Source organism: Siphateles boraxobius, unplaced genomic scaffold (assembly GCF_051911475.1).
Source record: "Siphateles boraxobius isolate OS27281-9 unplaced genomic scaffold, OSU_SipBor_1 130, whole genome shotgun sequence".
Lineage (NCBI taxonomy): Eukaryota > Metazoa > Chordata > Actinopteri > Cypriniformes > Leuciscidae > Siphateles > Siphateles boraxobius.
This window is the reverse complement of record NW_027508734.1, coordinates 16,755,677-16,781,880: the sequence shown is the minus strand read 5'-3', so window position 1 is coordinate 16,781,880 and position 26,204 is coordinate 16,755,677. Positions and strand designations below refer to the sequence as shown.

The window sequence follows — 26,204 nt, the reverse complement described above, 5'->3', positions numbered from 1 at the left end:
TTAATAGGGATGGACATTTTTAGGCACCTCACGATCTAATCCGATTCCAAAACGATTCTTTTAATTATTATTAATTCGTTTACCGACTTGAAAGTCTTAAAATCTTTTTTTAATTTAATTACATTTTTAATTATAAGAACTTTTCACAAATTAAAAATATAAATTAAAAAAAATTATGTTAAGAATTGAGACCCGAATGTTCTCCATTCAAGAGCTGATGATTTTTCTCTTTCTCTGCTTTACTGATGACATCATAGACAGCAGGAGATCTAATAAACTGTATTCACACTAATGCACAAATCTCTTTTAATTTAATGCAACCTTGCTGAATAAAATTAGTTTCTTAAAAAAAGATCCTACATTTTTGAACGGTAGTGTATATAAGGAAGTTTAAAAGGTGCATTAGCAAAAACAGCCTGTTTAGGGTTAGACCGTGGGTAGAAAATGGCAAAACTAAACTTTGTTGAAAGAAAACATATAATTAACATTTACAGACCTTTCAAACACAATGCAAGTTACAAATATTGTGAAAGAAAGTCACTCTGTTACAGAAGCAATTTTATGATCACCACCAGCCACAAATCCAATCGCTCTTTTTCTATCAACTCATCCTGCGAGTCTTATTCACTAAAAGTTATTAGGCAAGATAGCCATCACCACGGACACATGACTGTATTGCCATAGTGTGCATCACTGATTTTTTACAGAGAGCCGTCTGTGATTACCATGGTGATAAGAATCACCACCGCCTAGTGAGGAATGCTTGCTTTGTTGAGCATGAGAGTTTGTGACTCGCTTCTGGAGTTCAACAAACAAGTGGAGATGGAGGCGGACAGAGTATTAGAGAAGTGATTCTCAACTGGTTTTGCTTCAGGCAAGGATTTTACACTGGAGATGAGCTATCGACCTGACCAAAAAGCAAAATTGTTTATTGTAAACTGCTCTCGGTTGCCGATAACTCATTGCACGAAACATTGTAGTCGGCACAAACCATGTTTATTCTAACTGCTACTGAACCCTTATTTTCTTCTACCTAGTGTAATTTTGCTCCATGTTTTTGAAGATGAGGGCACTGGCCTAATGTGGATAGTTGCTATGGAGAACTAGAACTTTTGAATTTGACATTCACAACAGTCTATTCATTTTCATTGTAAAAAATATTTAAATTGCAATTAAGCATTTACAAAACCATATCCAGGTAGAAACCATATTCGTGTCGCTCTAAAGTTAAAGTGTTTTTTTTGTTTTTGTTGCATTTTTCTTCCCTGCGACATGACCCCATCAGAACATCCCGTAGCACATTTCTGAGTCATAACCAGTGCTCGAAGTGGGCCGGTACGGACTGGTACGCAGTAGAGGCACTTCTATGTTTTAAGCTGTAGCGTACCGTCACTTGCATATGCACTTCTCACATGTTGCCGGTACCAGGTTCCACTGTAAATCTTTCGCTGCGTTCACTCCTCATCACACTATTGTTTTCCTCCAGCGAAAAAGGGTAAAGACACTTTGAATGAAAATTAAATTTTAAAATGAAAACGTATTATTGTGGATGTGGATTGTATTAGATCAACATCATGCACAGAAATTATTAAAGACACAATCACACTGTGAAAATTATTTGTTGGTTTAATTTAAAGTAGCCTTACCTGGTTGCCTAAAAATGTGGAGTACATTTAAACAAAAACAAAACTCTAACAATTATGTAAACTGAACAATGTTTGTGAACCTAAGCTGATTTGACAAAAGATTTGTGAAAAATCATAATTTTGTTTACAATGCATTGGCAAACAGCACTCGGTCAATGCACGGATTTAAAATGCTTATTAGAGAAACATCATGTAGTTATTTTGTTGTGCTAAATAATGACCCAGCAGCTGATTGTGATATTTATAGCCTTAGAGTAAAGGGATTTGTGGTTTTTGATGTCGCTTAATTGCAGATTAAACATATGGCCAATCTAGACAATTAACCTAATATAAGATTTTTCTATATTCTAAACTAATATTAATGAATGTGACAATATATTTGATGTTTTTTTATTAAAAACTTTTTTTAAACAAACAAAAACTCATATTCTTATATTTAATCTTCATTTCTCCTCTCTAAGTAACTAAAAAGCCTTTTCTTTTTAAGTACACTCCAATAAAACAAACTTTTCTCCTTCAACGAACAGGTTGTGCTCTGATTCCACACACAGATACAGACACAGACAGTATTCATGCTTAGTAGTGTGCTAACTCTGGTCAGGCTAAATAATACAGATCACTTTCACTGAGAAAGAGGGGCAAGAGGGTAAGGGTGAAGGAAGTGCAGCTCAAATGGGATCAGGCGGATACATGTGTGTGTGTGTGTGGGGGGGGGGGATACTGTGATGTATCTTTTATATCACAGATACAAGAGGACAGACAGAGAAGGGGAGGAGGGAGGGAAAGAAACCGAGAGCGACAGTGTCAAGCTGAAGTGATCGAGGTCACAAGTCTATCAAACATACAAAGACACAACAATGAGGAATGCATACGTTCGGCAAACCTGTACTGAGTTTTAATAAACAGCATGCAAACACTAACATTAGCACTCACTCTTGTACATAACGTACAGCAAAATCATAAAGTGAACTAAACCCTGCAAACATACAATGATTACACACTGATTGTGTGTGATTATTAAAAAAACTTGTAAGAAATGTCCAGGTCGTATTTTACGCCAAAATTAAAGGAAATAAAACAAAATAATATATATATATATATAATGTATTACTATTATTGTTATATGTGTGTGTGTGTGTGTGTGTGTGGTTCAAGTATTCCCTACGTTATGGGAAAAATGCCCTCACAAAGATGGCAATATCTGAAGTCCTTGTGGGCACATTCTTTGGTCCCCATGAGGAAAACTGCTTATACTAAGTGATGTTTTTTTTGAAAATCTTGGGTAAATCATGGGTAGGTTTAGGGTTTGGGGATAGAATATACTGTACATTTTATACAGTATAAAATCATTATGTATATGCAATGTCCCCACACAAAAAAAATGGTGTGTAAAAAAATGTAAAATATTGTTTCCTATTCTTATTTTGGGAGGTAAAATATAACCTGGAAATTTCATGAAAATCACCAATGTAAGGGCACATCAACAAAATGCAGAATACTTACGATCGAGAAATCCTACTCATGAGTAACACATAAGATAATGAGAGAAAGAGAAAAAAACCTGTTTGCATCTGATCAGATGTCTTAAAGTAAGTGCATGTGGTTTGATGAGCGAGAGATGAGAGGAGAAAGAGAGCAGTGTGAGACTCACTTCTCTAGGAGGGCCAGAGCCGTGTGAGGATTGACTCGCAGGTACTTGCAGGTGGGTCGGCCGTAGTCAGCCAGATACGTGGACCAGTCCCACTGAGTGAAGAGATCCAGTAACTAAAACCAGGATGGTGGTGGTGCGGGAAAGACAAGACAAAAGGAGATCATTAAAGTTCATTAAACACCATCACCGGCCCTTGTTAGATCAGGCCAGTTCACTTCTCCCAATGTTACATAAGTGAGCAGGGCCTCTTAAATGAGATTATAGAGGAGACACAGGGGAAAGCAACATGACAAAGCAGGGGATTAGAGGAGAATGGAGAGAGGTTAAAGAGAGAACAGCCATTTACACTCTTTCACCCTGAATGCAGGGCTCTTTCTGACCCGGACCTGACCCGATAATGGGCCGGTAATGACCCGTGATTGACCCGGCCAGCTACTGACCTTGCTGGAGCCTGGCCAAAAATGCACCCCTCAGCACTGGCTCGATAAACAACAGAGCACATTCCTCCCTCCCAAACAAACCCACTCGCACAAACACACACACACACATTTAGACGCAGATTCAGTGCTGGGAATGCAAACAAACACAATCAAACATGTCATCAAAACTTGCCAAAAAAAAAGCCAATGAATACACAACCTCTGTATTCAACCATAAACACACATAAAGGACACATAAAACCATATATGCCTATGTGTGCATAAGGAAAAAGCATCTAGGACAGCAAGAAAAGTATTCAAGTATGTTAAATGCACTGTTATTGAGCTACAGCAGGTTTTTATGATGTCGAGCTACAACCTTAATCTGTCTTTCCAAACAAGTATATGATGAATATTTATTATATATACATCAGATATGTGCACAAAGCTGAGGCCAAATTAAGCTTTGATTAAAGTGTATACATATTGGATGAAACCACGCTATAAATGCAATAATCAAACCAAACAACTTTGTTGGGTCAATCTGAGTGACCAACTTGAACCTATAGTGCAATCTGCATGGAGAATTCACGATTGTATTGAAACGACTGATTTTCACCAGCAAAAATTCGCTGAACAACAGTAAATGTGACCGCAGCTTTATTTTGACTTTTCAAAAAAAAAAAAGTGGAAAAGACCGGCAGTCAGACTAAAGCATTTACATGAGCAAGTATCGTTTTAGTCCAACTGAAATAAAAAAATGAATAAACAACAAATTCAACCACCTGTATTTTCAAACAAAACTTATCATGAAACAATGCGCACACACACACACCCTGTGCGATGGCAGATAAGCACCTGCGTGAGATAAGTGATTTTTGGATTTGCATACATATCTTGTTTTTTTTCCTTTCTCTTCTCTTCTTCCTGCTAGCATGGTCTATACAGACCCACCAAGGGAGGAAAGGCTGAGGCGAGGAGAGAAAAAGAAGGCAGGTTCTGCCGCTGTCATTTGTAATATGAATGCACTTGCATTCCACATAGCGCTAGCTAGTGTCAAACTCGTCCATGACCTGGGTTTCACCTTTCCGCTCTGCCTCTCCGCTCCGCCTTCACCTCCCAATGAACTTCTACTCGGTCTCTCTCTTTGACCTCGGCGTGACCCCCGACAGTGTTATCGGCCCCTTTCTGAACAAACAGAGGGCCACGCTAGAGAGGAGCAGGGGCATGGGGGCGTGCGGGCGCTGGATTATCACTTCCTCTCATTCTTCTAAAAGAAAGAATGATGGAGAGAAAGGGAGCGAAAAAAGAAAACATGACGTTGCACATTGATATGTTGCTCTCGTTTCCCTCACAGCCTCAGCGTCACCCCTCGTTCACACTATCTCTCTCCTCTCTGGGCCGTTTGGATAAGGGCTTACAACAGTTATTCCGACCGTCGTACTTGTTTGTTTGGAACGCAGCAGGAATAACTATTCTCGTTAATAGCCTGGGGGTGTTGGGAATTGACTGCCGTGTTATTCTTTTTCCCCCTTAGACTTGTTGCACTTTCTGGCAGCGTTCTGGAAAAACAAGTTTTGATTTGCCACTTTACTCGTGCAATAAATCTAAAAATGCTCTGGTGGGGAGTTTGTTATGTAATGATCTAGTTACCCATGCCCTAGTGACCTAATAGCCATCTACTAACAGCTTGTGAATAACTAGCCTATTGACTATAATTATTCATTATGACTCCATGAAGTCAATGCGAATGAGCTGCTATGTAAAACTAAGATTAAAGGATAACGTTCTTAATCTCTAAGTCGGTTAGTTTTGTGTTCTCTAGTCACTAATGCTGAATTGTTTTCTTTTTTCTTTTTGTGCCATGACTGCCACTATTAATTCATCCATGCCTTCTCCTCGCACTCCTTTTCTCGTTAGTTCTCTCACCTCTGGCTGCCCTCTGGCTCTCAGTGTTGTTTAGTGCGTTCTGGAATTGGGCCGTCAGCCCCAGAGGCTCATGCAGGCCAAAGTCAGTTGAGCTTAAGCCTGAATAATGATAACATTGATAATAACCAGCATAGAAAAGAGAGATCAGCCTAGTAAAGAAAGAAATAATAACAACCCCACTTTCCTAAAACAAACTAGTAGGGAGGAAGAGAGAAAAGGAGGCCAAAGTATCTATAGTTAAATATACAGATTTCCTGACCTATCTTAAAAAATGCCTATGCAGTTATCTGGTAGAGTACATGTTAATAAAATTGTCTTCTAAACATGGGATGAGTCACAATGGGCTGGTATGGGCGATTTGTGATTTGAACCTCAGCAAATAGGGCACAAGGGACCGGTCATAAATGTGAACGACAAGAAAATCTGATACAGATACAACAGCATTAAACCTCTGCTGGGAGCAAATATGAACATGAAGATCCAGAACACCTTTAAGGGCTCAGTAAGATGAAGATGAACAAAAGTCTTATGGGTTTGGAGTGACATGAGAGTGAGTACATAGTGACAATTTTCATGTTTGGGTAAAGTAAAAAGTGATAAATTTAATATTCGAGAAGTTTGGATCGGATCAGAGCAGATTTTCTGGGTCTATGGTTAATAAAAATACTGGTGAAAAATCAGATGCTTCTAACTTAATGGAATGACTAACGATTATGATCCCCAATCATCCTGTCCACCCCTAGTCAATCAAGCGGGTGGTTTTGAACTCAACCCTTAAGGTACCTAGTCAACATGCATTCAGATCATCACACTACCATCCCCGCTTATGATTATTTCTAGAAGTTTCTGTGAGAAATCTGTTAACGTTAATGAGAAAAGTCAGTTCTTATCTTGACATTAACCTGCACATGTAACCAACAGAGAGGTCTGAATCAAAAACACTTAGCTCAGCTAATCATGGCTCTGGATCATGTGAATGTAGAGAGAAGAGCGGAAAGAAAAAAAAGGAAAAGAGGAGCAACTAAAACATTATTCAACATCAGTCATAGTCCACTGGGAGGAAAATGATAAGCAGTATCTGAGTACTGAAAAAAGGAAAAGTGGCTCCCTGTTTCTCAAGCCATATTTCAGTCCACATACCAGTAGCACACGAGGTCAGAGGTTATCCATAGAGGTTATCCTGGCTTAGACTCCATCTACGCTAAAGTGTCCAGCAAACAGTAAGCATGAGACACTCAAACACAAATCTCAGTCTATGCAAACAAACATGCTCTTAACTGCAGGGAAACGGCATGTCAATCATAAAAGATTAACAATGTTAAACGCTTGCTTTTTCTTTCTGTGAAAAAAAAAACACTTTAAAACGACAAAGTCCTAGAGGCGCCAGTGCTGGGAATGACAGCAACTGTCAATCAAAACGAGAGAAAGTGGAGAAGAGGAATAAGAGACAAGAAAGACCCAAAGAAAATAAAGGGGTCTATAATGGAAAAAAGATGATGTGGAGGAGGAAGAGAAAAATGATGGAGAGGGAAAGGAAGAGGAGGCAGCAGAGGAGAGCATGAGAAGAAGAGACTCCCTCTTCTTCTCTTGCTCTCCCTTTGCTGCCTCAGAATAAAAATAAAGGAAGGAAAAACATGTTCAGCACTTTACAATAACTCCTCTTTAGTTAATACAGGTCTATAGCTAACAATGACAGAAAAAAAAACTTATAGCATTTATTAACCTAGGCCAATATTAAAGTTGCAATGTAACAGAAGTAGCAACAGATCTATTATTCCTTTTGTGACGTTCACCCAAGTTATCGAAAAGAAAAAAGTGCAGGGTGGGGACTGTTGTATGTGAATTGAACTTTCAGTTGACTGTAAGAAAGGGGTGGAGTATGAGCTGACTAAATGATCGGATAAGTCCAGCATGTCACCAGAGAGAAGTTTATTATTTGACTGGAAGATCAAGTTATGGCATTTTAATAAAAAATGACTAGGTATTAGTCATTATAATTTTATATCTAATGTATTTACTAATGATAACAAATGAATAAGAATCAGAATGAGCTTAATTTCCAAGTATGTCCCTTTCAGTACACATGAGGAATTTGTCTTGGTGACAGAAGCTTCCCCAGCACACACAAAATGACCGCGACAAGACAAAGATAATAAAAATATAAAAATACACAATATACAAAATTAATAAACAATATATGTGTATGTGCAGTGAACAATAGACAATATTTGTATGAAATATTAAGTATTACAGAGACATGCAAGTAACAATCCTAACACAATTTTGAAGGAATAAATCAATCAAAAATAAAATCAAAAGATATTTTGAAGAACATCTCAGTTTTGACGGTGAATAAATTATGACAGAATTTTAATTTCTGGATGAATTATCATTATAAATTTTGCTGCTATATTATCATGTTAACAAAATAAAATGGCAGGGACATAAGTCTTTAAACAGAGTGTACCAAAAAGAGGCAGTAATGACCTGTACCCATCAGAGTACTTCAGAGTGAGTAGGACATAGTGATGCTCTCATTCAAATAGAATTCACCCTGCACTGAACTCTGAACAGAGTAAAATCAGAGTGAGTGTAAAAATGAACTGACCACTTACCATTGGTCTGCTCTGCTAGGATGCTGTGCTCCCTTCTGCTGGTGGGTCTGTGCCACAACTGAGTGGCTCATTTAATTACATTAGAAGAAGCAGAGACCTAAATGATTAAGACTGGCCAGAAGTCTCAAGAGGGCTTCAGAGGATCTCAGCAGAGCAGAAGCTCCAGCCCGAAGTATTCTGACAGCCGTAACTTGATTAAAAAGGGTACAAACATTGCTGTAACAGGCCGCAGGACACAGAGTTAATGAGATTAATTTTCCACCTTTTCAACTCAATGACAATACTTAATTGATACAGAGATTCTCTTGCTGGGTGTGTATAGTACAAGTCACTACAGGACACTGCTAATCTCTAACTGCAAAGTGAACATTTACTGAGGGAACTCTAAGCATGTCCGAAAAGCATGAGGGAGGTTGGGGTCAGAGGGTGGTCAAGATGGAGATGGTTGCGGTGAACGATACACTGCCTCTAAGCTGAACCCCACTCGGGTCATTGTTCTGTTATCAGCCCTGTTCGCTCCGTTTGCAAGCCACATCAGGGACAAGCAAAAAACAGCCCTCTTCCTGAGGCCACAACGTCTAAGGAGCCATAGTCTGGGGAAGACTTGGCCTCAAACTTACCTTCCTGTCCTCTTTAGACAAGGAAGAGTTATCTCAGGGGTTATGGTGTGGTGAAGCGGTCATAGAGACCTGAGGAAAGTGGCTAAATCCAACAGAATGCAAAACGGTCTCATTTCTGAAACATTTAAAGATTTCAAAAGGCTGGGTTAGTAAACCTTATTAAAACCTGGTTCTTTGAAATCTCAGATGACAGAAAAATCAGATGACAAAGACAAACTGTGACTGAAGTATTAAAAAAAGTTAACCAAAAGTATAAAAATGTATGTAAAAAGATTATGAAATAAATAAATACAAATTATATTAAATAAAATAATAAGTCTTTGGGTCACAGAACAGATGATTTGGCACGTCCCTCTATATACTTTCTGTGACCTTCTGTTTGACTTGTTTTGACACCTATTTAAATAGTTACGACTGTAATTAATGGACGTTTGACCGTTTACGTTAGGGGAAGAGGTGGCCTCACTTTCAACTTCCTGTCCATTCAGAAAAGAGAGTTATTGCCAGGTCAATATGACAACAAAACAGTCAAAAGCCCTTTAAGTCCAATCCAGAAGAGATCAACTAAGAATAAGTGGTAACAAATAAATTAGCAGTATCTACGTGCGAACAGTAACATTTTGCATTTGGGGGATGAGCTCATTTTCACTGTCCATTTCTCCACACAACCCGTTTTAAAGGAGTTGCTGGTAGTAATTAATAACTGTTAGACTGAAGAACTTGGCACTGGCCTGGGGAAGACATGACCTCCCTTTTACCTTCCTGTCTATTCCGACAAGGTTAGTTATTGCTTGGGAAGAAGTGTGACAGAATGGTCAGAGCTGAGCCAGTAGAAAGCATCTAAAAGAGTCTGCAATGTGCAAAGAAAGTTAAAAGGAGCACAGAGCAGAAATAAGTATGACATTGAAATATTTACTAGAGAAGGTTTTAACATTTTTAAATACATGTGGTCAGAAATATGTTCTATGCCTGATCTAAGCATGTTATCTAACAGAGGTGGAAAGAGTAATAAAATATTTTACTCAAGTAAAAGTACTACTACTTCAATGAAATTTTACTTAAGTACAAGTAAAATTACCGGTCTAAAAATCTACTCAAGTCAAAGTAAAAAGTAGCTTATTTAAAATTTACTCAAGTAAAAGTTACTGAGTTACTTTTTTAACAGCGGGGTGGGGTGGGGGGCTCTCCCGTGTAGGGTTGTAATGGTATGAGATTTTCACAGTATGATAACGTCTCCGAAAATATCACAGTTTACAGTATTAATCAATTATTAAATAAATAAACGGTGTTATTAAATTATGGTTATTATTATTATCATCAGTTAAAATGACAATAAAATTAAGGAAAACAGGTTTTTGGGGGGGTTGAACGAATGCTTTTCTTATAACAAACTTGAAACCATTTGTTTGTTTTGTTTATTATAATTTCAATAAAACGAATCAATTAAATTCAATAATTGATAATGAATTAGATTAACAACTTATTTTTAACATTAATAATTTATTAAAATGTTTAAGAATAATATAGTCCTATGAAATGTATTTTATTCAGAAAATGTATGTTTCTTTTTATGATTTAATCCAAATATATTATCAAAAACGGTGGTAATCAAATTAAAATTTAAACTTTTGTCCTTTTATTTTTGGGGGAAGAGCTGCAAAAACAGATTTACTAAATTAAACAATGGACAAAAAATATATTCCTTAAATAATGTTTAAATAAATTGTATTATTATTGTTGTTGTTGTTATTATTATTATTTTGAGGAGTATGTTCTATTGTATGTCTAATATAATAGTAATTTCTGTCATAATTTCTCCTAGTTAAACCAAACTTTTATTTTGATAGGTTGTAGTGAAGACCTGTTTCAAAGTGTATTTGACAATGGTTTTTCTCAAAAAAAAATGGTGAAAATGCTCAATAGGCGTTCTCTCAGAGCAGCTCTGGAAATGTTCATGTATTCATGTCCTCAAATTGTTTGTGAGACGCTGAAAACAGCATGTACTTGAGTAGCCTATGTAGTAACTTAGACCAAGCGGAGCAGCTCATTCACACATAAACGCGGAACAAGCAGGTTATATATTTACATAGCAGTATTTTTAGATTTAATTATTAACAGACCATGTCGCGATTGGAATTATTGCACAGTTCTACTTTCCATGTATTCATCCATCCATCATTTTGCGTGTTTTAGCCTACGTGACATCTTCTGCATTAGTTAAATTCCATTTTCATGACTGGATTCTGGGATTCCCTCTGCATCACGTAAATCATTCGCCTTAAGTTATAATCGGGACATACCCTTATCTGCAGGGGGATGGTGTCCTATGTATCCTCCTTTTGCAGCCACTTTGTGTACAAATTTATTGCAAATTGGCTATCTATCCTCGAGGACAACCACGCTTTTTTCTACATCCAAAGTATTTCCATACTGGCCATAATTCGCTTCATAAGAATTCGAGGGCGCTTCGCTTTCAGCTTCAGCTGGGTCTGCGTCACCTTTTTTGCGCGTTTGTTCTCCCGCCCTTCAATCAATGCAGTAGTTTCCGGTGTGTGATTTTTTTTTTCTCCCTTGTATTATTTTTTTACTCAGTAACGGATATGATTTAAAATGTAGCGAAGTACAATACTTCAAACAAAACGTACTTAAGTAAAATTACAGATTTTAAAAACTACTTTAAAAAGTGGAAGTACACAAAAAAACGACTCAATTATATAACGCGAGTAAATGTAATTCGTTACTTTCAACCTCTGTTATCTAATTACTAAAAGTGACGAAGACTTACTGTTTATATATATATATATATATATATATATATATATATACACACTCACCTAAAGGATTATCAGGAACACCATACTAATACTGTGTTTGACCCCCTTTCGCCTTCAGAACTGGCTTAATTCTACGTGGCATTGATTCAACAAGATGCTGAAAGCATTCTTTAGAAATGTTGGCCCATATTGATAGGATAGCATCTTGCAGTTGATGGAGATTTGTGGGATGCAAATCCAGGGCACGAAGCTCCCGTTCCACCACATCCCAAAGATATTCTATTGGGTTGAGATCTGGTGACTGTGGGGGCCATTTTAGTACAGTGAACTCATTGTCATGTTCAAGAAACCAATTTGAAATGATTCGAGCTTTGTGACATGGTGCATTATCCTGCTGGAAGTAGCCATCAGAGGATGGGTACATGGTGGCCATAAAGGGATGGACATGGTCAGAAACAATGCTCAGGTAGGCCATGGCATTTAAACGAAGCCCAATTGGCACTAAGGGGCCTAAAGTGTAGGGGTGCGCCGATCCGATACTCAGTATCGGTATTGCTCCGATACTAGCAATATTTGCCGGATCGGGTATCGCCAGACGAGACCATCCAAATCCGATCCGATATTGTAGCCTACGAATGTCATTGTTATACAACACAAAAGGCACAAAAACATTATAAAGCACTATAATGTTTCCGTGTACTATATTCCAAGTATTCTGAAGCCATTACATATAGTTTAATGTGAGGTACAGATTTAAATCGTTAAATTAATCTTCACCTAAGTGCTTCCTTCCGCTGCGGCTGTCAGTCATTCTCAGCACTCAAACAGCGCGTCGCGCTCGGGTAAAACGGTCAACACGATGAAACTCTCTCCAAGATGAGTCAATGTTCCTATTATTATACTGTAGATCTGTAGATAAAGGTTTGCATAAAAGGACTTTAACGTGCTGGAGTTTCAAATGTTACTTTCTACCGGGTGTCTGTTAGATCACAACACAACTGATCAGTGATCACAACACTGGAGTAGAGAGTGATATAATTGCTCTTCACGCGCACATTAACTGAAATTTAAAACTGTTAAAAGGCTCAAACTAATGAATAAATAAAGAAATATATGTATATCTTACTTTTGTGCTTTGAACTTTTCAATGCGAAGCGCTGCGCGCCGTGACTCCTTGTTGCTTCGAGCGCATCATTCTGTGTGACACAAGTGTTTCGTGCCACTCTGAATTGGAGCTTTCATATTACAATATTTTTGCGGAATGGCAGTTTATTGATAGCCTTAGTTGTTCTGTCCAATCTATCATATGTTGCTGCTTCATTAAAAAGTTGCGCTTAAAATTTAAAAATAAATGTCTTTTAATTATATAGTACATATTTTGTCTGTATTGTTTTACAAAGTAAGGAAAATAATGTTTAAGTCAAGCTTTGATGCCTTTAACAAAAGAATAATCACAGTCTCTTCCCCACAGTGAGGCATACAGATACAGTTTATTAGGTAATTTGGCACTGTTTTTTAATTTTAAATTAAATTAAATTATTATTTTAGTATTGGATCGGATCGGTATCAGCCAATACTGAGTCCCAGGTATCGGAATCGGTATCGGAGGCAAAAAAGGTGGATCGTGCCACCCCTACTAAAGTGTGCCAAGAAAACATCCCCCACACCATTACACCAACACCACCAGCCTGCACCATGGTAACAAGGCATGATGGATCCATGTTCTCATTCTGTTTACACCAAATTCTGACTCTACCATCTGAATGTCTCAACAGAAATCGAGATTCATTAGACAAGGCAACATTTTTCCAGTCTTCAATTGTCCAAATTTGGTGAGCTCTTGCAAATTGTAGCCTCTTTTTCCTATTTGTAGTGGAGCTGAGTGGTACGCGGTGGGGTCTTCTGCTGTTGTAGCCCATCCGCCTCAAAGTTGTGCGTGTTGTGGCTTCACAAATGCTTTGCTGCATACCTCAGTTGTAACGAGTTGTTATTTCAGTCGAAGTTGCGCTTCTATCAGCTTGAATCAGTCGGCCCATTCTCCTCTGACCTCTAGCATCAACAAGGCATTTTCAGCTGCCGCATACTGGATGTTTTTCCCTTTTCACACCATTCTTTGTAAACCCTAGAAATGGTTGTGCGTGAAAATCCCAGTAACTGAGCAGATTGTGAAATACTCAGACCGGCCCGTCTGGCAAATACCATGCCACGCTCAAAATTGCTTAAACACCTTTCTTTCCCATTCTGACATTCAGTTTGGAGTTCAGGAGATTGTCTTGACCAGGACCACACCCCTAAATGCATTGAAGCAACTGCCATGTGATTGGTTGATTAGATAATTGCATTAATGAGAAATTGAACAGGTGTTCCTAATAATCCTTTAGGTGAGTGTATATATATATATATATTTTTTTTTTTTACAAAAGTTTTACATTTTAATAGCTGTTCTTTTGAACTTTCTAATAATCAAATAATCCTGAAAAAAAATATTATAGTTGCAGCACAACTATTTGCAACATTGATCAAATAAATGTTTCATATATATATATATATATATATATTTTTTTTTTTATCTATGGAGAAAATATGGGATTTTTACTTCCGGAAAATTAATGTTGCGCTCTACTCCTAAATGTGGTAAAAAAGAAGATGAAATTAACTGGAATATTCAAATATGAAAATGAAATTTAAAACAGCTTTAATAATAACATGACACACACAGTGTCTTTTGTTAAAGCGGTTTCCAGAAATATTTATGCCAAGGGTGTCATTCATATTTATAAGAAAAGAGCCTTTCTATGGCTTACAGGAAATGGACAAATCAAAACTACTCTTACAGCTGCTGTAGGAAAATGAAGATGGAATGTGGATCTGTGTGCGCGTGTTGTGGTGACACACAATAAACCAGCATTACAGAACTCCTACCCCTTTCACAGGGCATGAAGAAGGATATAATCTGATAAAAAATTTTTTGGTGATGCCGTGATGCTGTCTCTATGGACGTGAACTCTGCTAGCCCTCATAATCAAGGTCAAAGAGAGGCTACAGACTGAATACTGCTTACTCATGATCACCACAGCATAAAGACAAACAGATAAACAGCTGCCAAAGAAAGTGAAAGAAAGTGAGTGAGAGAGAGAGAGAGAGAGAGAGAGAGAGAGAGAGAGAGAGAGAGAGAGAGAGAGAGAGAGAGAGAGAGAGAGAGAGAGAGAGAGAGAGAGAGAGAGAGAGAGAGAGAGAGAGAGAGAGAGAAATTAAACTAAGGGTCAGGTTGATGCTTGTAATCCAAGCGGAATTTACCAAATCTTATTTACCTTACTAAATGGCAAACAAAATTGTATTTGTAAATGGCCTAAAACACATTGTGCTTTCCAGTAAAAAGGTGATGAGGGTTGAGAGTGAGGTTGCCAAAGATGCAAGACTGGTAAATCAACCTTTCTGTCAAGCCTTTAAGTAGAAATTCACAGAAGGAAGAGGAGAATGAACATAATAAGCTAAGAAAAATAGAGGAAAAAGAAACAGGGTGTGGGAAGAGAGAAAAAAAAGGAATAAAGGGGAAAAAAATACCAGTCTCTTTTATGTACCCCCGTTACCCAAGCTCTCCCATGAGGGCATAGCCCCTGGCGCGGGGCTGATCTAAAATGGTACAGGGTAAGCGGCTCAGACCTTGGATCCTGCCTGACTCCTTGACTGGACCAAAGCCAAGGTAACCAGTGGGTCAGCTCCCCCTCTCTCCGTCCCGATTCCAGCATGTATAACATGCATAACACAGAGACTTGCTGTTTTACCATACAAACCCTCCTCGACCTGCCAATCCTAACTGAGCCTGTGAGAGACGGAGAGGGAAAAAGAGCGAGACAGATAGCACGTCAGGCTTATCGTCCGCTGGCTCCGAGGGAATGCAAGCAGGGTCGCCCGGAGGCCACTCGACTGGCCCACCCCCTACCCGCTCACTCTCCCTCTCCCTTGGACGGAAAGACAGGCGGAAGGCTGGAGAAAGTGATTACACCTGGTCTAGTTCTGGCTGTTAACTAGAGGAAGGTCAGCCAGCGTGCGCCAGGGCCAGAATGAGTTCACTGTCGAAAACGTCACATTCATGTATCTTCCCACTCGCTCCCCCATTCTCTTTCCTCATCACTTTGAGTTGTCAGCTGTGTGCTCTACATAAAACAATGGGTGAAGTTGAGCAGCAAACATACATAAAAGCAAAATGACAATGCACAACAATGTCGCTGAGTAGTATTATGTATATGAAAGTAGTGTTAAAATATTATGATTCTATGGGCATCTGAACAAAAAAAAGTATTTTCCAGGAGAGCACGGCTTTCGTTCTGTAGATCAAATATGTATAAGTATTCCATCATGGTATGACTTTAAAAATGCTTATGTTTCTTGAGATGTTAATCATGCACAAGTCGCGATGGATAAAAGCATCTGAAAAAAAAAAGTTAAAAAATGTTTTAAAAAACTAAAGCATAATCTATACACACAATATAGTGTTTTTAAAAATCAATAACCTTTATATTATATATATATATATATATATATATATATCATATATATATTATTCTTATAAATATAAGAAAACCAAACAAGACAAGCAACCTATTTTAATGCCTCTATTTTAATACTATGTTGATCAGGGTTGAGGAAATTCAGGAATTAAGTATTCAAAGATATTCAACGATATTCAACACAGGTAATTAATTCTGGGAAACATAGAAATTGAATAGAAAATTCTATAGACGGCATTTCAAACATCCATACATCCATTGAAAAACACAACTTCTGAAGCAGGGATGCTGCAGGGAACCACCAATCCTTGAGCTTTTCCTCCTTAACACAGTGTCACAATAACAATCGATAATATATTTTTTTTAAAATCATCAATAAAAACAAAACATCTACCTGTCTACCTGTCCTATATCCTATACCTGTCTCTTTATCCTATAACCCTGATTTTGTGTTTGTTCTCCAATTATTGCCTCCTGGAAGTGTGTAACCTCCAGACCAGCACTGTAATACTACGTAAGAGAATTCTTCTTTCTTTGTTGCATCTTTTTCTCCTTCCCAAGAACATTGGTTTTGGTAATCAAAGGCCACACCCGAATGCCAAGCTGTACTAAAATCCACAGAACAAGAAAATTAATTTAAAAATGAAATACAGCGTGACAAGCAGAATATACAGTATAAATAAACTTTTAACAAAGGAACGTAAGGGCACAAGAATGTTAAATCCATCCAAACTGACTAAAAAAGTGCTTCTACAGTGTAAGTTACCAGAACCAAGTGTCAGAACTGAGGGAAAAACACAAATATGTGGGTCCCATAAATGACCCCTATATCAACACACACACACACACTATTCTACACATTTGAAAAGTGGTGGAGCTCCAGTCCAGCAGCTGGACAACGGGAAGCCCTGTTTTGAACTGGAGCGGTTTCCAAGCATTTTTAGAAAAAGATTAACTTAAAGGGATAGTTCACACAAAAATGGAAATCCTGTCATCATTTACTCACTCTCATGTTGTTCCAAACATGGAAGAGATTTCACCTATTTATGTCCGTATAATATAAGTTAATTGGGTCCAAAACATTTGTTCCAAAAAAGACAAACGCACTATGAATGAAACTAATCCATACGACTCAACTGGTATATTCTTTTAAAGCAACACAATAATTTGGCATTATCTATAGAATATAGATCTATCTAAGACTATAAAATAACACAGGACGCATCTCTCGTATTGTTTTGAATGGGGAAAAGTGAAACTCCCAATATGGCGGAATAAGTCCTGCCTTCTAAATAAGAGCCAATCGCCGATTGGTAAAGTCATCGCGTCACTGCAGCTGCAGTGTTCCTATAGAAATAGTCAGACACGCGCTTCCACTGCGCTTTCGCATTAGCTTGACCCAGCCTGAAAAATGTAATTTTCTGTCGTGATTCGAGAGTTTAGAAACAAAATTGATGAGATTTCAGATTTCACTGGTGATTTCAAATATGAAATTTAATCGTAAGACTGGCAAACAGTTTTGGAGAATTTGATGTTTCCTCATTCAAAGAGATAGGAGCTGCACTTGAATGCCCGAGAGGAGTTTCAAAGATGGCCGCTGAGTGAAATGCCTTGTCTTAAAGGGACTAAAAATTCGTTATTTACTCTTAGATCGAATAAAGGCATTGATCAATGCACACAACACAATCAAATATGGCAAAAAAAAACTTCAACTAATGTCATATCTCATTGGTTCTTGCATATCACGAGGCCAACCATCTTGACATTTGTGTTGCCATATTTGATGTAGTCTGCAAATGCATGTGTTGATTCATTTTTGGTTTTGATTTGAAAGTAAATAAAGGCTTAAATTCTGTTTTGTTCATCATACAACGTGATCATATAACTTCAGATACACCGGTTGTATGGATTCATTTCACAGTACCTTGATGTCCTGTTTGTACCTTCAAACAATCTGGATCCTGTTGACTTTAATAATATGCCGAAACATATCTTCTTTTGTGTTCCACAGAAGAAAAAATATAATACAGGTTTGGAATGATGTAGGTAAGGGAATGATGATAACTTTCATTTTTGGATGAACTATCCTTTTTAAGGATTTGAGAGAGAGAAAGAAAGAAAAGGGTAAGCTGGAGAAGCAAGAATCAGTTGACAGTTTGTGTTCATGCTGGAGTGAGAGAGAAGATGCATATCAGTGCCATCCTCATAGGGCTGAATGGGACCCTGCCGCAAAGAGAGATGTCAACCCCCTGCTCGGAGAATATCTGCTCCCTCACTGACTCCATACAAGCAGGGCAGCTCATCCGTCTGACCCCTGGAGACCTATGACAGCGTCTCAAACAGGCCTTTCACTGACACACACCAGCACACCATTGAGAAGGAGCAGGGGGGATGGATTTAAGCGTGACACACTCACTGGGCATTGAGAGGAAGCAAATGGGGGACGATTAAACTGTGACACCTGTCACTGGCTTGTTTAGGGAGACTATGGAGAAATGGTCTGAGGAGAGAAATGCCTGTGTCATTTCCTTTTCTTTCTCCTTCCTACATTTCCACTCCTTCTCATTCATTTTCACATATTTTCCATAAGCAAAGGCATGAAAATCTGGGAGAGCTGGTTTGCTTGTACAATCGAGATTCTGTGGCAGTCTTGATTCTTTCAAACTTTCTATCTCTCCCTAAAGGAACAACAAAAAAGCGGATCTGTGGGAGGCTGTAGTTGAACAGGGTTAGGAGAAGAGCACGACCCATATGGTTTCATCCTCAATCTCTCTTCTTTCCTGTGCACCTTCACTGCTTGACCGCAGCTACTGAACCAGGCAGGTTAAGGTTCAGGGAGACTTCATTAAAAACACAAACACACTCCGGTTCATCCTACAGACATCACTAAAAGAGAATGTGGTACAAAGGTGGTCTTAAACTCACCTATCCTCCAAAGGTGGAAAACAACCTTACAGATCAGGTCCATGGTCATTGAACTGCCAGTGGATGACAGGAAACTGACTGGATTTCTTATTAAGTGTGAAAAAGAATTTCCTTAAGGAACAAATTTTTATTGTAAATCTTAATTTAAATTTTTTTTAGCTCTTTTGTTTGTGGAGACAGGTTAGAAAATTGGATTTGCATCATCCACATGAGCACCATGGCTTAATGTGTCTTTCAGAGCTCAAAATGTAAGGAACATTTAAAGGAAAAGTTCACCCAAAAACAGAAAAAGGAATTTCATTTACTCACCCTTATATTGTTCTAAACCTGTATGACTGTCTTCTCTGGAACACAAAATAAGATATATTTATATATATATACACATTTAAATTTTGTTGTCTATATAATGAGTCCAATATTGTTATTTTTCATTTTTGGGTTAACCATCTCTCTAAATACAAAAACGTATGCAACCAGAACAGTGTTGACTGTAGTGATAGAGTGTATAAGGGAAGAAGGTGGCATAACAGCTGCAATCCCACAGAGAGCAGATGGACATTTTACTGCAGTGATTCACTCTCCCAAAGGCATATGTTTGACAGGGAAATACCAATCGGCAATTTTAGAAACGGCTGGAAATCCCACATCTAGATAGAGTTCGGTTTCTGTTTCCAAAGTAATATTTATATGCACCATATGCTCACTCATCTATTAGTCAGAATTTCCACTTTTTCAATAATGATCACTTTGTGTCTCATCATTAATCAATGTTTAATTGTAGTTTGCTTTCGTTTTGACTTTTCAAAGTGCAAGGTCTTAGCCTTTCAGTTTTACCCAAATAGAAATTGTTAATAGAAAGGGATGTCATGCATAGATCAATTTCCTCCCAAAGCCTGCATGTTGGCACATGTTGGGCAACTGTCTAAAACAAATGATACATTAATACTGCAAGTGTTCCTTGAATGGGACACTCACATTAGTCATTTCTCTGAACTGGTGAACTTCCTCCTATACCACAAACAATATGAAGATGAATTATAGTGTCACAAATCAGAAAAAAATTACATGTGTTAAAAAAAACCTAACAATAAACTACAATAGGGTACATCCACTACTGTTCAAAAGTTTTGGGTCAGAATCATTTCTTTTGTTAATTTTTCAATTAATAATTGTATTGTGCAAGTTAGCATTTAATTGATCAAAAGTAACAATAAATACTTTCACATTGTTTCAAGAAAATTATGTTCTATTGAACTTTCTAATCATAAAATAATCTTTAAAAAAAAATGTAAATCACAGTTTCCACAAAAATATTAAAGACAACAGTTTTCAACATTTATAACACTAAGAAATGTTTCTGGAGCACCAAATCAGCACATTAGAGTGATTTGTAAAGGATCATGTGACACTGAAGACTGGAGTTATGGCATCTAATGACATCTAATGTGGTCTCTGTGGGTCCTAACGCCCCAGTATAGTGATGGGGACACTATTACTGTCAAAGATGAGACGTTAAACCGAGGTCCTGACTCTCTGGGGTCATTAAAAATCCCATGGCACTTCTCGTAAAGAGTAGGGGTGTAACCCCATTGTCCTGGCCTATACCTTCAATTGAATTGGCTCTATCACTGTATCTCCGCTCCACCTATAGCTGTTGTGTTGTGAGCGCACTGGCGCCATTGTACTGTGGCTGCCGTCGCATGGATGCTGCACACTGGTGGTGGTTGAGGAGCTTCCCTGATGTGATTGTAAAGCGCTTTGGGTGTACAGTAGTACATATGAAAAGCACTTTATAAATACCTCATTCATCTAAAAACACAACCATGCCATCACAGGAATAAATTAAATTAAAATATATTAAAATAGAAAAAAATTATAATATTTTACAATATTAGTGTTTTTACCGACCCAAAACATCTGAAGTGATTCTAAAATTGGAGATACATTTAGCATTTTGTATTAGAGATACATTTTCAGCTATACAAGACACTTTTTACAGGACATATTATATTGTTATGGCCTGTAACATTTTCTGATCCAGGAATATATAGATATATAGTCATGGATATATAACATGTGACCCTGGATGACAAAACCAGTCACATGGGTCATTTTTTTTAAATTGAGATTTATACATCACATGAAAGCTGAATAAATAAGCTTTCCATTGATGAATGGTTTGTTAGGATAGGACAATATTTGGCCGAGATACAACTATTATAAAATCTGGAATCTGAGGGTGCAAAAAAAAACAACCCATTGAGACAGCATAAAGTTGTCCATTATGTTCACGATTGTGCTGTATTCACTCACAAAAATAAATGTGTCATACATTTAGGGTAGGAAATTTACAAAATATCTCCATGGAACATGATCTTTACTTAATCTCCTGATGATTTTTGCCATAAAAGAAAATTGATAATTTTGACCCATACAATATGTTCTTGGCTATTCCCACAAATATATCTGTGCTACTTAAGACTGGTTTTGTGATCCAGGGTCACATATTCTATATATATATATATATATATATATATATATATATATATATATATATTGTCATATTGCAGAAGAACGTAGTAGCCGGAGCTACTTCTTTCTGTTTATGTATTTGTATATATATTGGGTTACTCTGCAGCGGTTGGCGTCCCGCTCTGTCTAAAATAGGCAGAATATAGGCATACCGTAGAGATTCATGAAAAAACTAAAAATGCGGTTTGGAAGATGTATTTGTTATATAAATTTAGAAAAAGAAGAAAAAAAAAAAAGAAAAAAAAACAAGTTGCATAAGTGTACCTTTAAAGAAAAAAAATATGTATACCATCAAATCGACTACACAGGTAAGAACTACAGAGTTGAGAAAATATCTCATTTTGTTATAAGAAGTCTTTATAACTGAAGGAACATTCTCCAGATTCCCTGACTCTCTAGAGAAGGTTGCTGACTGAGATTTGGGAGCAAGCAGCAAATTTTCTTAAACCGCAGTGAACTCCTTTCGGGGTGGAGGGGGTGGTGGTGTTAAAATTTCTGGCTCGCCAACATGTCCCCTCCTTGCACCCTGTTGCCGGAACAACATTTTTTCACTATAGGTCACTAGCGGAGTCTGAGTTTGTTTAGCGATTACCAAACACGCGCACACAAAAATATAAAGGAATATAAACAGACTCCAAAATAACCCTGAGAGTATTAAATCATCAGATGGTGCCAGAACATTAGATGGATTAAATTTCAATCATTCGTTTCTGTGCAAGCATCAAACCGCACTTAAACCAACATAACCAAATTTGACAGCAGAACAGAGTTATCACAGTAAGAGACAAAGAAATAGAGGTAAAGGAAATCAGACACAGCTGCAGTTGGCTAGCTAGAATCGTATGGACACTAAGAAGGTGCCCATAGGGTTCAGAAGGATGCAAGCATAAGCCTCTAGTGGTGTCACTGGTGTTAGGCTTTCACCGCCAAGGACTAAGAGAAAGGAATGGAAGGGGTTAGAGAGGGGAAATGCATTTTACATTGAATCCTTTTAACAACGTTCCAGGAATACTAGGATAATGCCTGTGGACAGGCCACAGGAATGCTTAGCAGCCTCATGGTTCCTAAATTCATGGGACCAGGAAAATGTATCCCCGCCCCCTCTGCGCTTCTATGCAGTGCCCCAGAATGAATCATAAAGTGTGGGTAGGAGAGACAACACAGCAGGGGATGTAAATAACGTCTCTCGTACCTTCAACCATCACCCTCTATGACACAAATGGAGGCTTTTATGCACCTGCACCAGAGAACAACATTACTTTGAGCCCTGCAGGTTTGTGCACAAATCATAACTGAAATGAGAATGGTTTTAAAAATTCATATTCATTAAGTGAATTTGTAATCTATATGAATGCAAAGATCACAATATCAAATTAGAAATGTAAAATAGAATCAAAATGAACTGAAATTCAACACGTTTTTTACTAGAAAAGCATTTTTAAAAGGCAACATTTGAATGTCTTGCTTGAAAGATTTGTAAAAAAAAAAAAAAAAAAAACTTTAATTTTGAAGGTTATACGGACAGAAAAAAAATAACAAACTGATGAATAAATAAATCAGACAGACAGACAAAGACAGACAAAAAACATATGCAGTTAACCATCAAATTAGTCAAATCTAGCCAAACTCTACTTAGACCACCCCTTCATACACTAAAAACAGTTCCGCCATCAGGGCCTCCGCATTAACCAAAGCCTGGCTGCAAGCTCTTTCCACCCTTAGAACTCAGAGGAATTTGGGAAGGCAGAAGATCCAGCGCAAGAGTTGAGGCATGCGGCAGCCCCGAGAACGTGCACTGCTGGGGGGCCAGCTTCGCCACAGAGGCCAGCAGGCCTCCCACACCAAGGCTAGCCAAGGGTTCCCATCACCACAAACCTTCCCTAATCTGCTAACATAAGACTCCTAAATATAGAACTCCAGCATGGAGCATACCATTTATAATAATGTCTCCTCCTGATTCCGATCTAATTTTTATCTGTTTTTACGCTTTTTTCTTGGAAAATCTTGGAAAACCTGATAAAAAGACTGGAAGGCAAGTCGAACACAGGAAGGTTTTATCTGTCTTAAGTATTTTCTTTCACCTGTATATTCTTCACATTTTAAAATGTCAAATTACAGGAAGACCACTTAAACACAGTGTTTGAGATTAACAATTGATTGTGTCTGAAGTCCAGTTCTTATGTCATATCTTATGTAGTTACATCATATCCATCCTTATCCTTAAATGTCACCCTTCATGTGTTTTTGCTAAATGTACATTCATTTTGCATATAACAGATGAACCCACTCTGAAAATTCAGCCATGACACCATAAAATTCCAGATAGGCATTTCAGTTTAAGAATTGTAACTCTGCTTCATAACTAAACACAACCGTATTACGCACTCCAAACAGCACTGTCAACCATATCACCCTGCTATATGAGTGTGGCTGAAGAGTAAAGATTAATGCAATAATTAATGAGAACGTCTGAGAATTAAGTAGTTCGTCACGTCATCCTCCATCCATCCTCTTATTCCTCTCTGTCTAAAGCACTTTGAAGCATAACTTGGATGTCCTTTTCTTTTTGTATTCCTGTCTTTTCAGATAGGAGAGTGAATCCAGGTTCCAGCCTCTCACCAAAACCCCTCCCAGAGCTTCCGGACCTTTTCGTTGTCTATCTCCAGAAGGATTGACCCGCAGCCCCATCCCAGGACCTGGGAGACCGGGACACAAACGGGCCCTTCAGGTTGATTTATCGGGCGTATTCAGGGCCAGGCACGCAGAGGGACAGAACAGTTCTGACGTCTCTGATCACCAGAACAACCCCTTTAAGACTTCTTGAGAGAAGTCTGCACCTCTACCGACTTCGGATGCTATTGAAATTATAATAACAATAACAGTATTAATAATGAAAGATATCTTTGTAGAGAGTCATGCATCATGACACCTCAAAAGCAAAACATGACATTAAAAAAAGCTAAATGGCTATTTTGTTCATTCTTTTCTTCAGCATCCTCTTTTCTCCTCTCTTAAAAAACAAAACAAAGCAAAACCACACAAGCGCCTTCATGGTGAAGTCAGGTTTAAAAAACAAAAAAAAACTAAATGGAAAACAAGTGGCACTGCATCATGATGGCAGGCGGGACAAAACGGAATTGTTTTAGTGGAAGAAAGAGCTATCTGTCACTGTCTGTCAGCTCATTCATCCAGTACTCCCTGAGCATCCAGCCCATCCGTCATCCCCTCTCAGTCCCTGACACCCGCCCAGGTTGGCCACTTCGGCAACAAGGGAGGGGGTCCCAAATATGGACCCTTATAACCCCACTATTATTGTTTCCCTCTAGATCTCAGAATTGACAAACATGCATATGCTACATACTTCTTACCAGCCGTTTTCTTTTTTAAACTTTCATTTGACAAGGAATAAGGGTCTTGTCTAGTGAAATGGTCATTTTCTAAAAAAAAAAAAAAAAAAAAAAAAACTATATACTTTTTAACCACAAATGCTCGTCTTGCACTAGGCTCAGCGATGCACGTCCACAACTTCACGCATTACGTAGTTATGTTGGAACGATTACGACATAGGCGGAAAAGGTAGGGTAGGCAAAAAACTCCATCTCATTTTCTCCTTCAAATTCAATATAGACCGACATCGTTGTTTCATCAGCATCTGACTTTGTCTTTGCATGTTCGCTTTGTAAACACTGGGTCAGTACTTCCACCTACGTCCCACGTGACCTTTCCAACATGACTACGTAATGAGTGAAGTCGTGAATGTGCAGAGTTAGTGCAAGACGAGCATTTGTGGTTAAAAAGTTGTTGTTGTTTTTTTTGTTTTTTGTTTTTAATAGAAAATGAGAGATCGTTTTGCTAGATAAAACCCTTATTCCTCAACTGGGATCGTGTAAAGCCCCATGAAGCTGCACTGAAACTGCAATTTGGACCTTTAACCCGTTGGTCCCCGTTGAAGTCCACTATATGGAGAATAATCCTGGAATGTTTTTCTTTAAATCCTTGATTTCTTTTTGACTGAAAAAAGAAAGACATGAACATCTTGGATGACATAGGGGTGAGTAAATTATCAGGAAATTTCAATTCTGGAGAAAACTAATCCTTTAAATGGATCATGACTCCTCGAATCAGAATTGAATTGTGAGGTGCTTACAAATAGTCTCAACATTGACTACATGTCTGAACTTAAAGTATGCGTGTTAACTGCAAGGCTACGACTCTGACAGCATAATATTGAACGTTCAAATAAACTGCAGTAACAAAATCAATTCTGTGCAACCAAAGTACTATCAAAATGTCCTCTAAACAACACTCCAAGGCATTATTCTTTTCTCCCTATTATTTTTGTCTTTCTGATTGCAAAATCACCTTGATGTTCTTCTCAGTGTGTTTCAGTTTTTGTTTTTCAAACCAGAGCAATGATACAGGCCAACGTTTTCTATCAGCAGTTCTGCAATGTTAAAATGTGCAAATAGGTTAAGATGACTCGTAAAGAACCATCTAAAAAATCTTACCTTAAACCGAACAGAAGGGGGTCTTGAGGCCACCTCTGTACCACAATGGTAAATACAAAACCACACAAAGGTGA

General features: G+C 37.9%; 1 protein-coding gene across 8 annotated transcripts in view; it reads right to left on the bottom strand.

Annotated features, from left to right (window-relative positions):
- Positions 1-26,204, bottom strand: part of exoc6b (exocyst complex component 6B) — a 111,503-nt gene that overhangs the window by 2,870 nt on the left and 82,429 nt on the right. For 4 of the 8 annotated variants that reach the window (XR_013203632.1, XM_077228223.1, XM_077228227.1 and 1 more), the window contains 2 exons: positions 3,298-3,410; positions 3,150-3,161 (listed from right to left, as the gene is read on the bottom strand). Coding sequence is in view for 5 of the 8 variants with exons in the window: in XM_077228223.1 (XP_077084338.1) it covers positions 3,150-3,161; positions 3,298-3,410 (125 nt within the window). In the remaining 3 variants the exon portion in view is untranslated. The remainder of the gene's footprint in view (positions 1-3,149; positions 3,162-3,297; positions 3,411-26,204) is intronic. The other 4 variants (XR_013203631.1, XR_013203633.1, XM_077228224.1 and 1 more) reach the window with 1 other exon arrangement.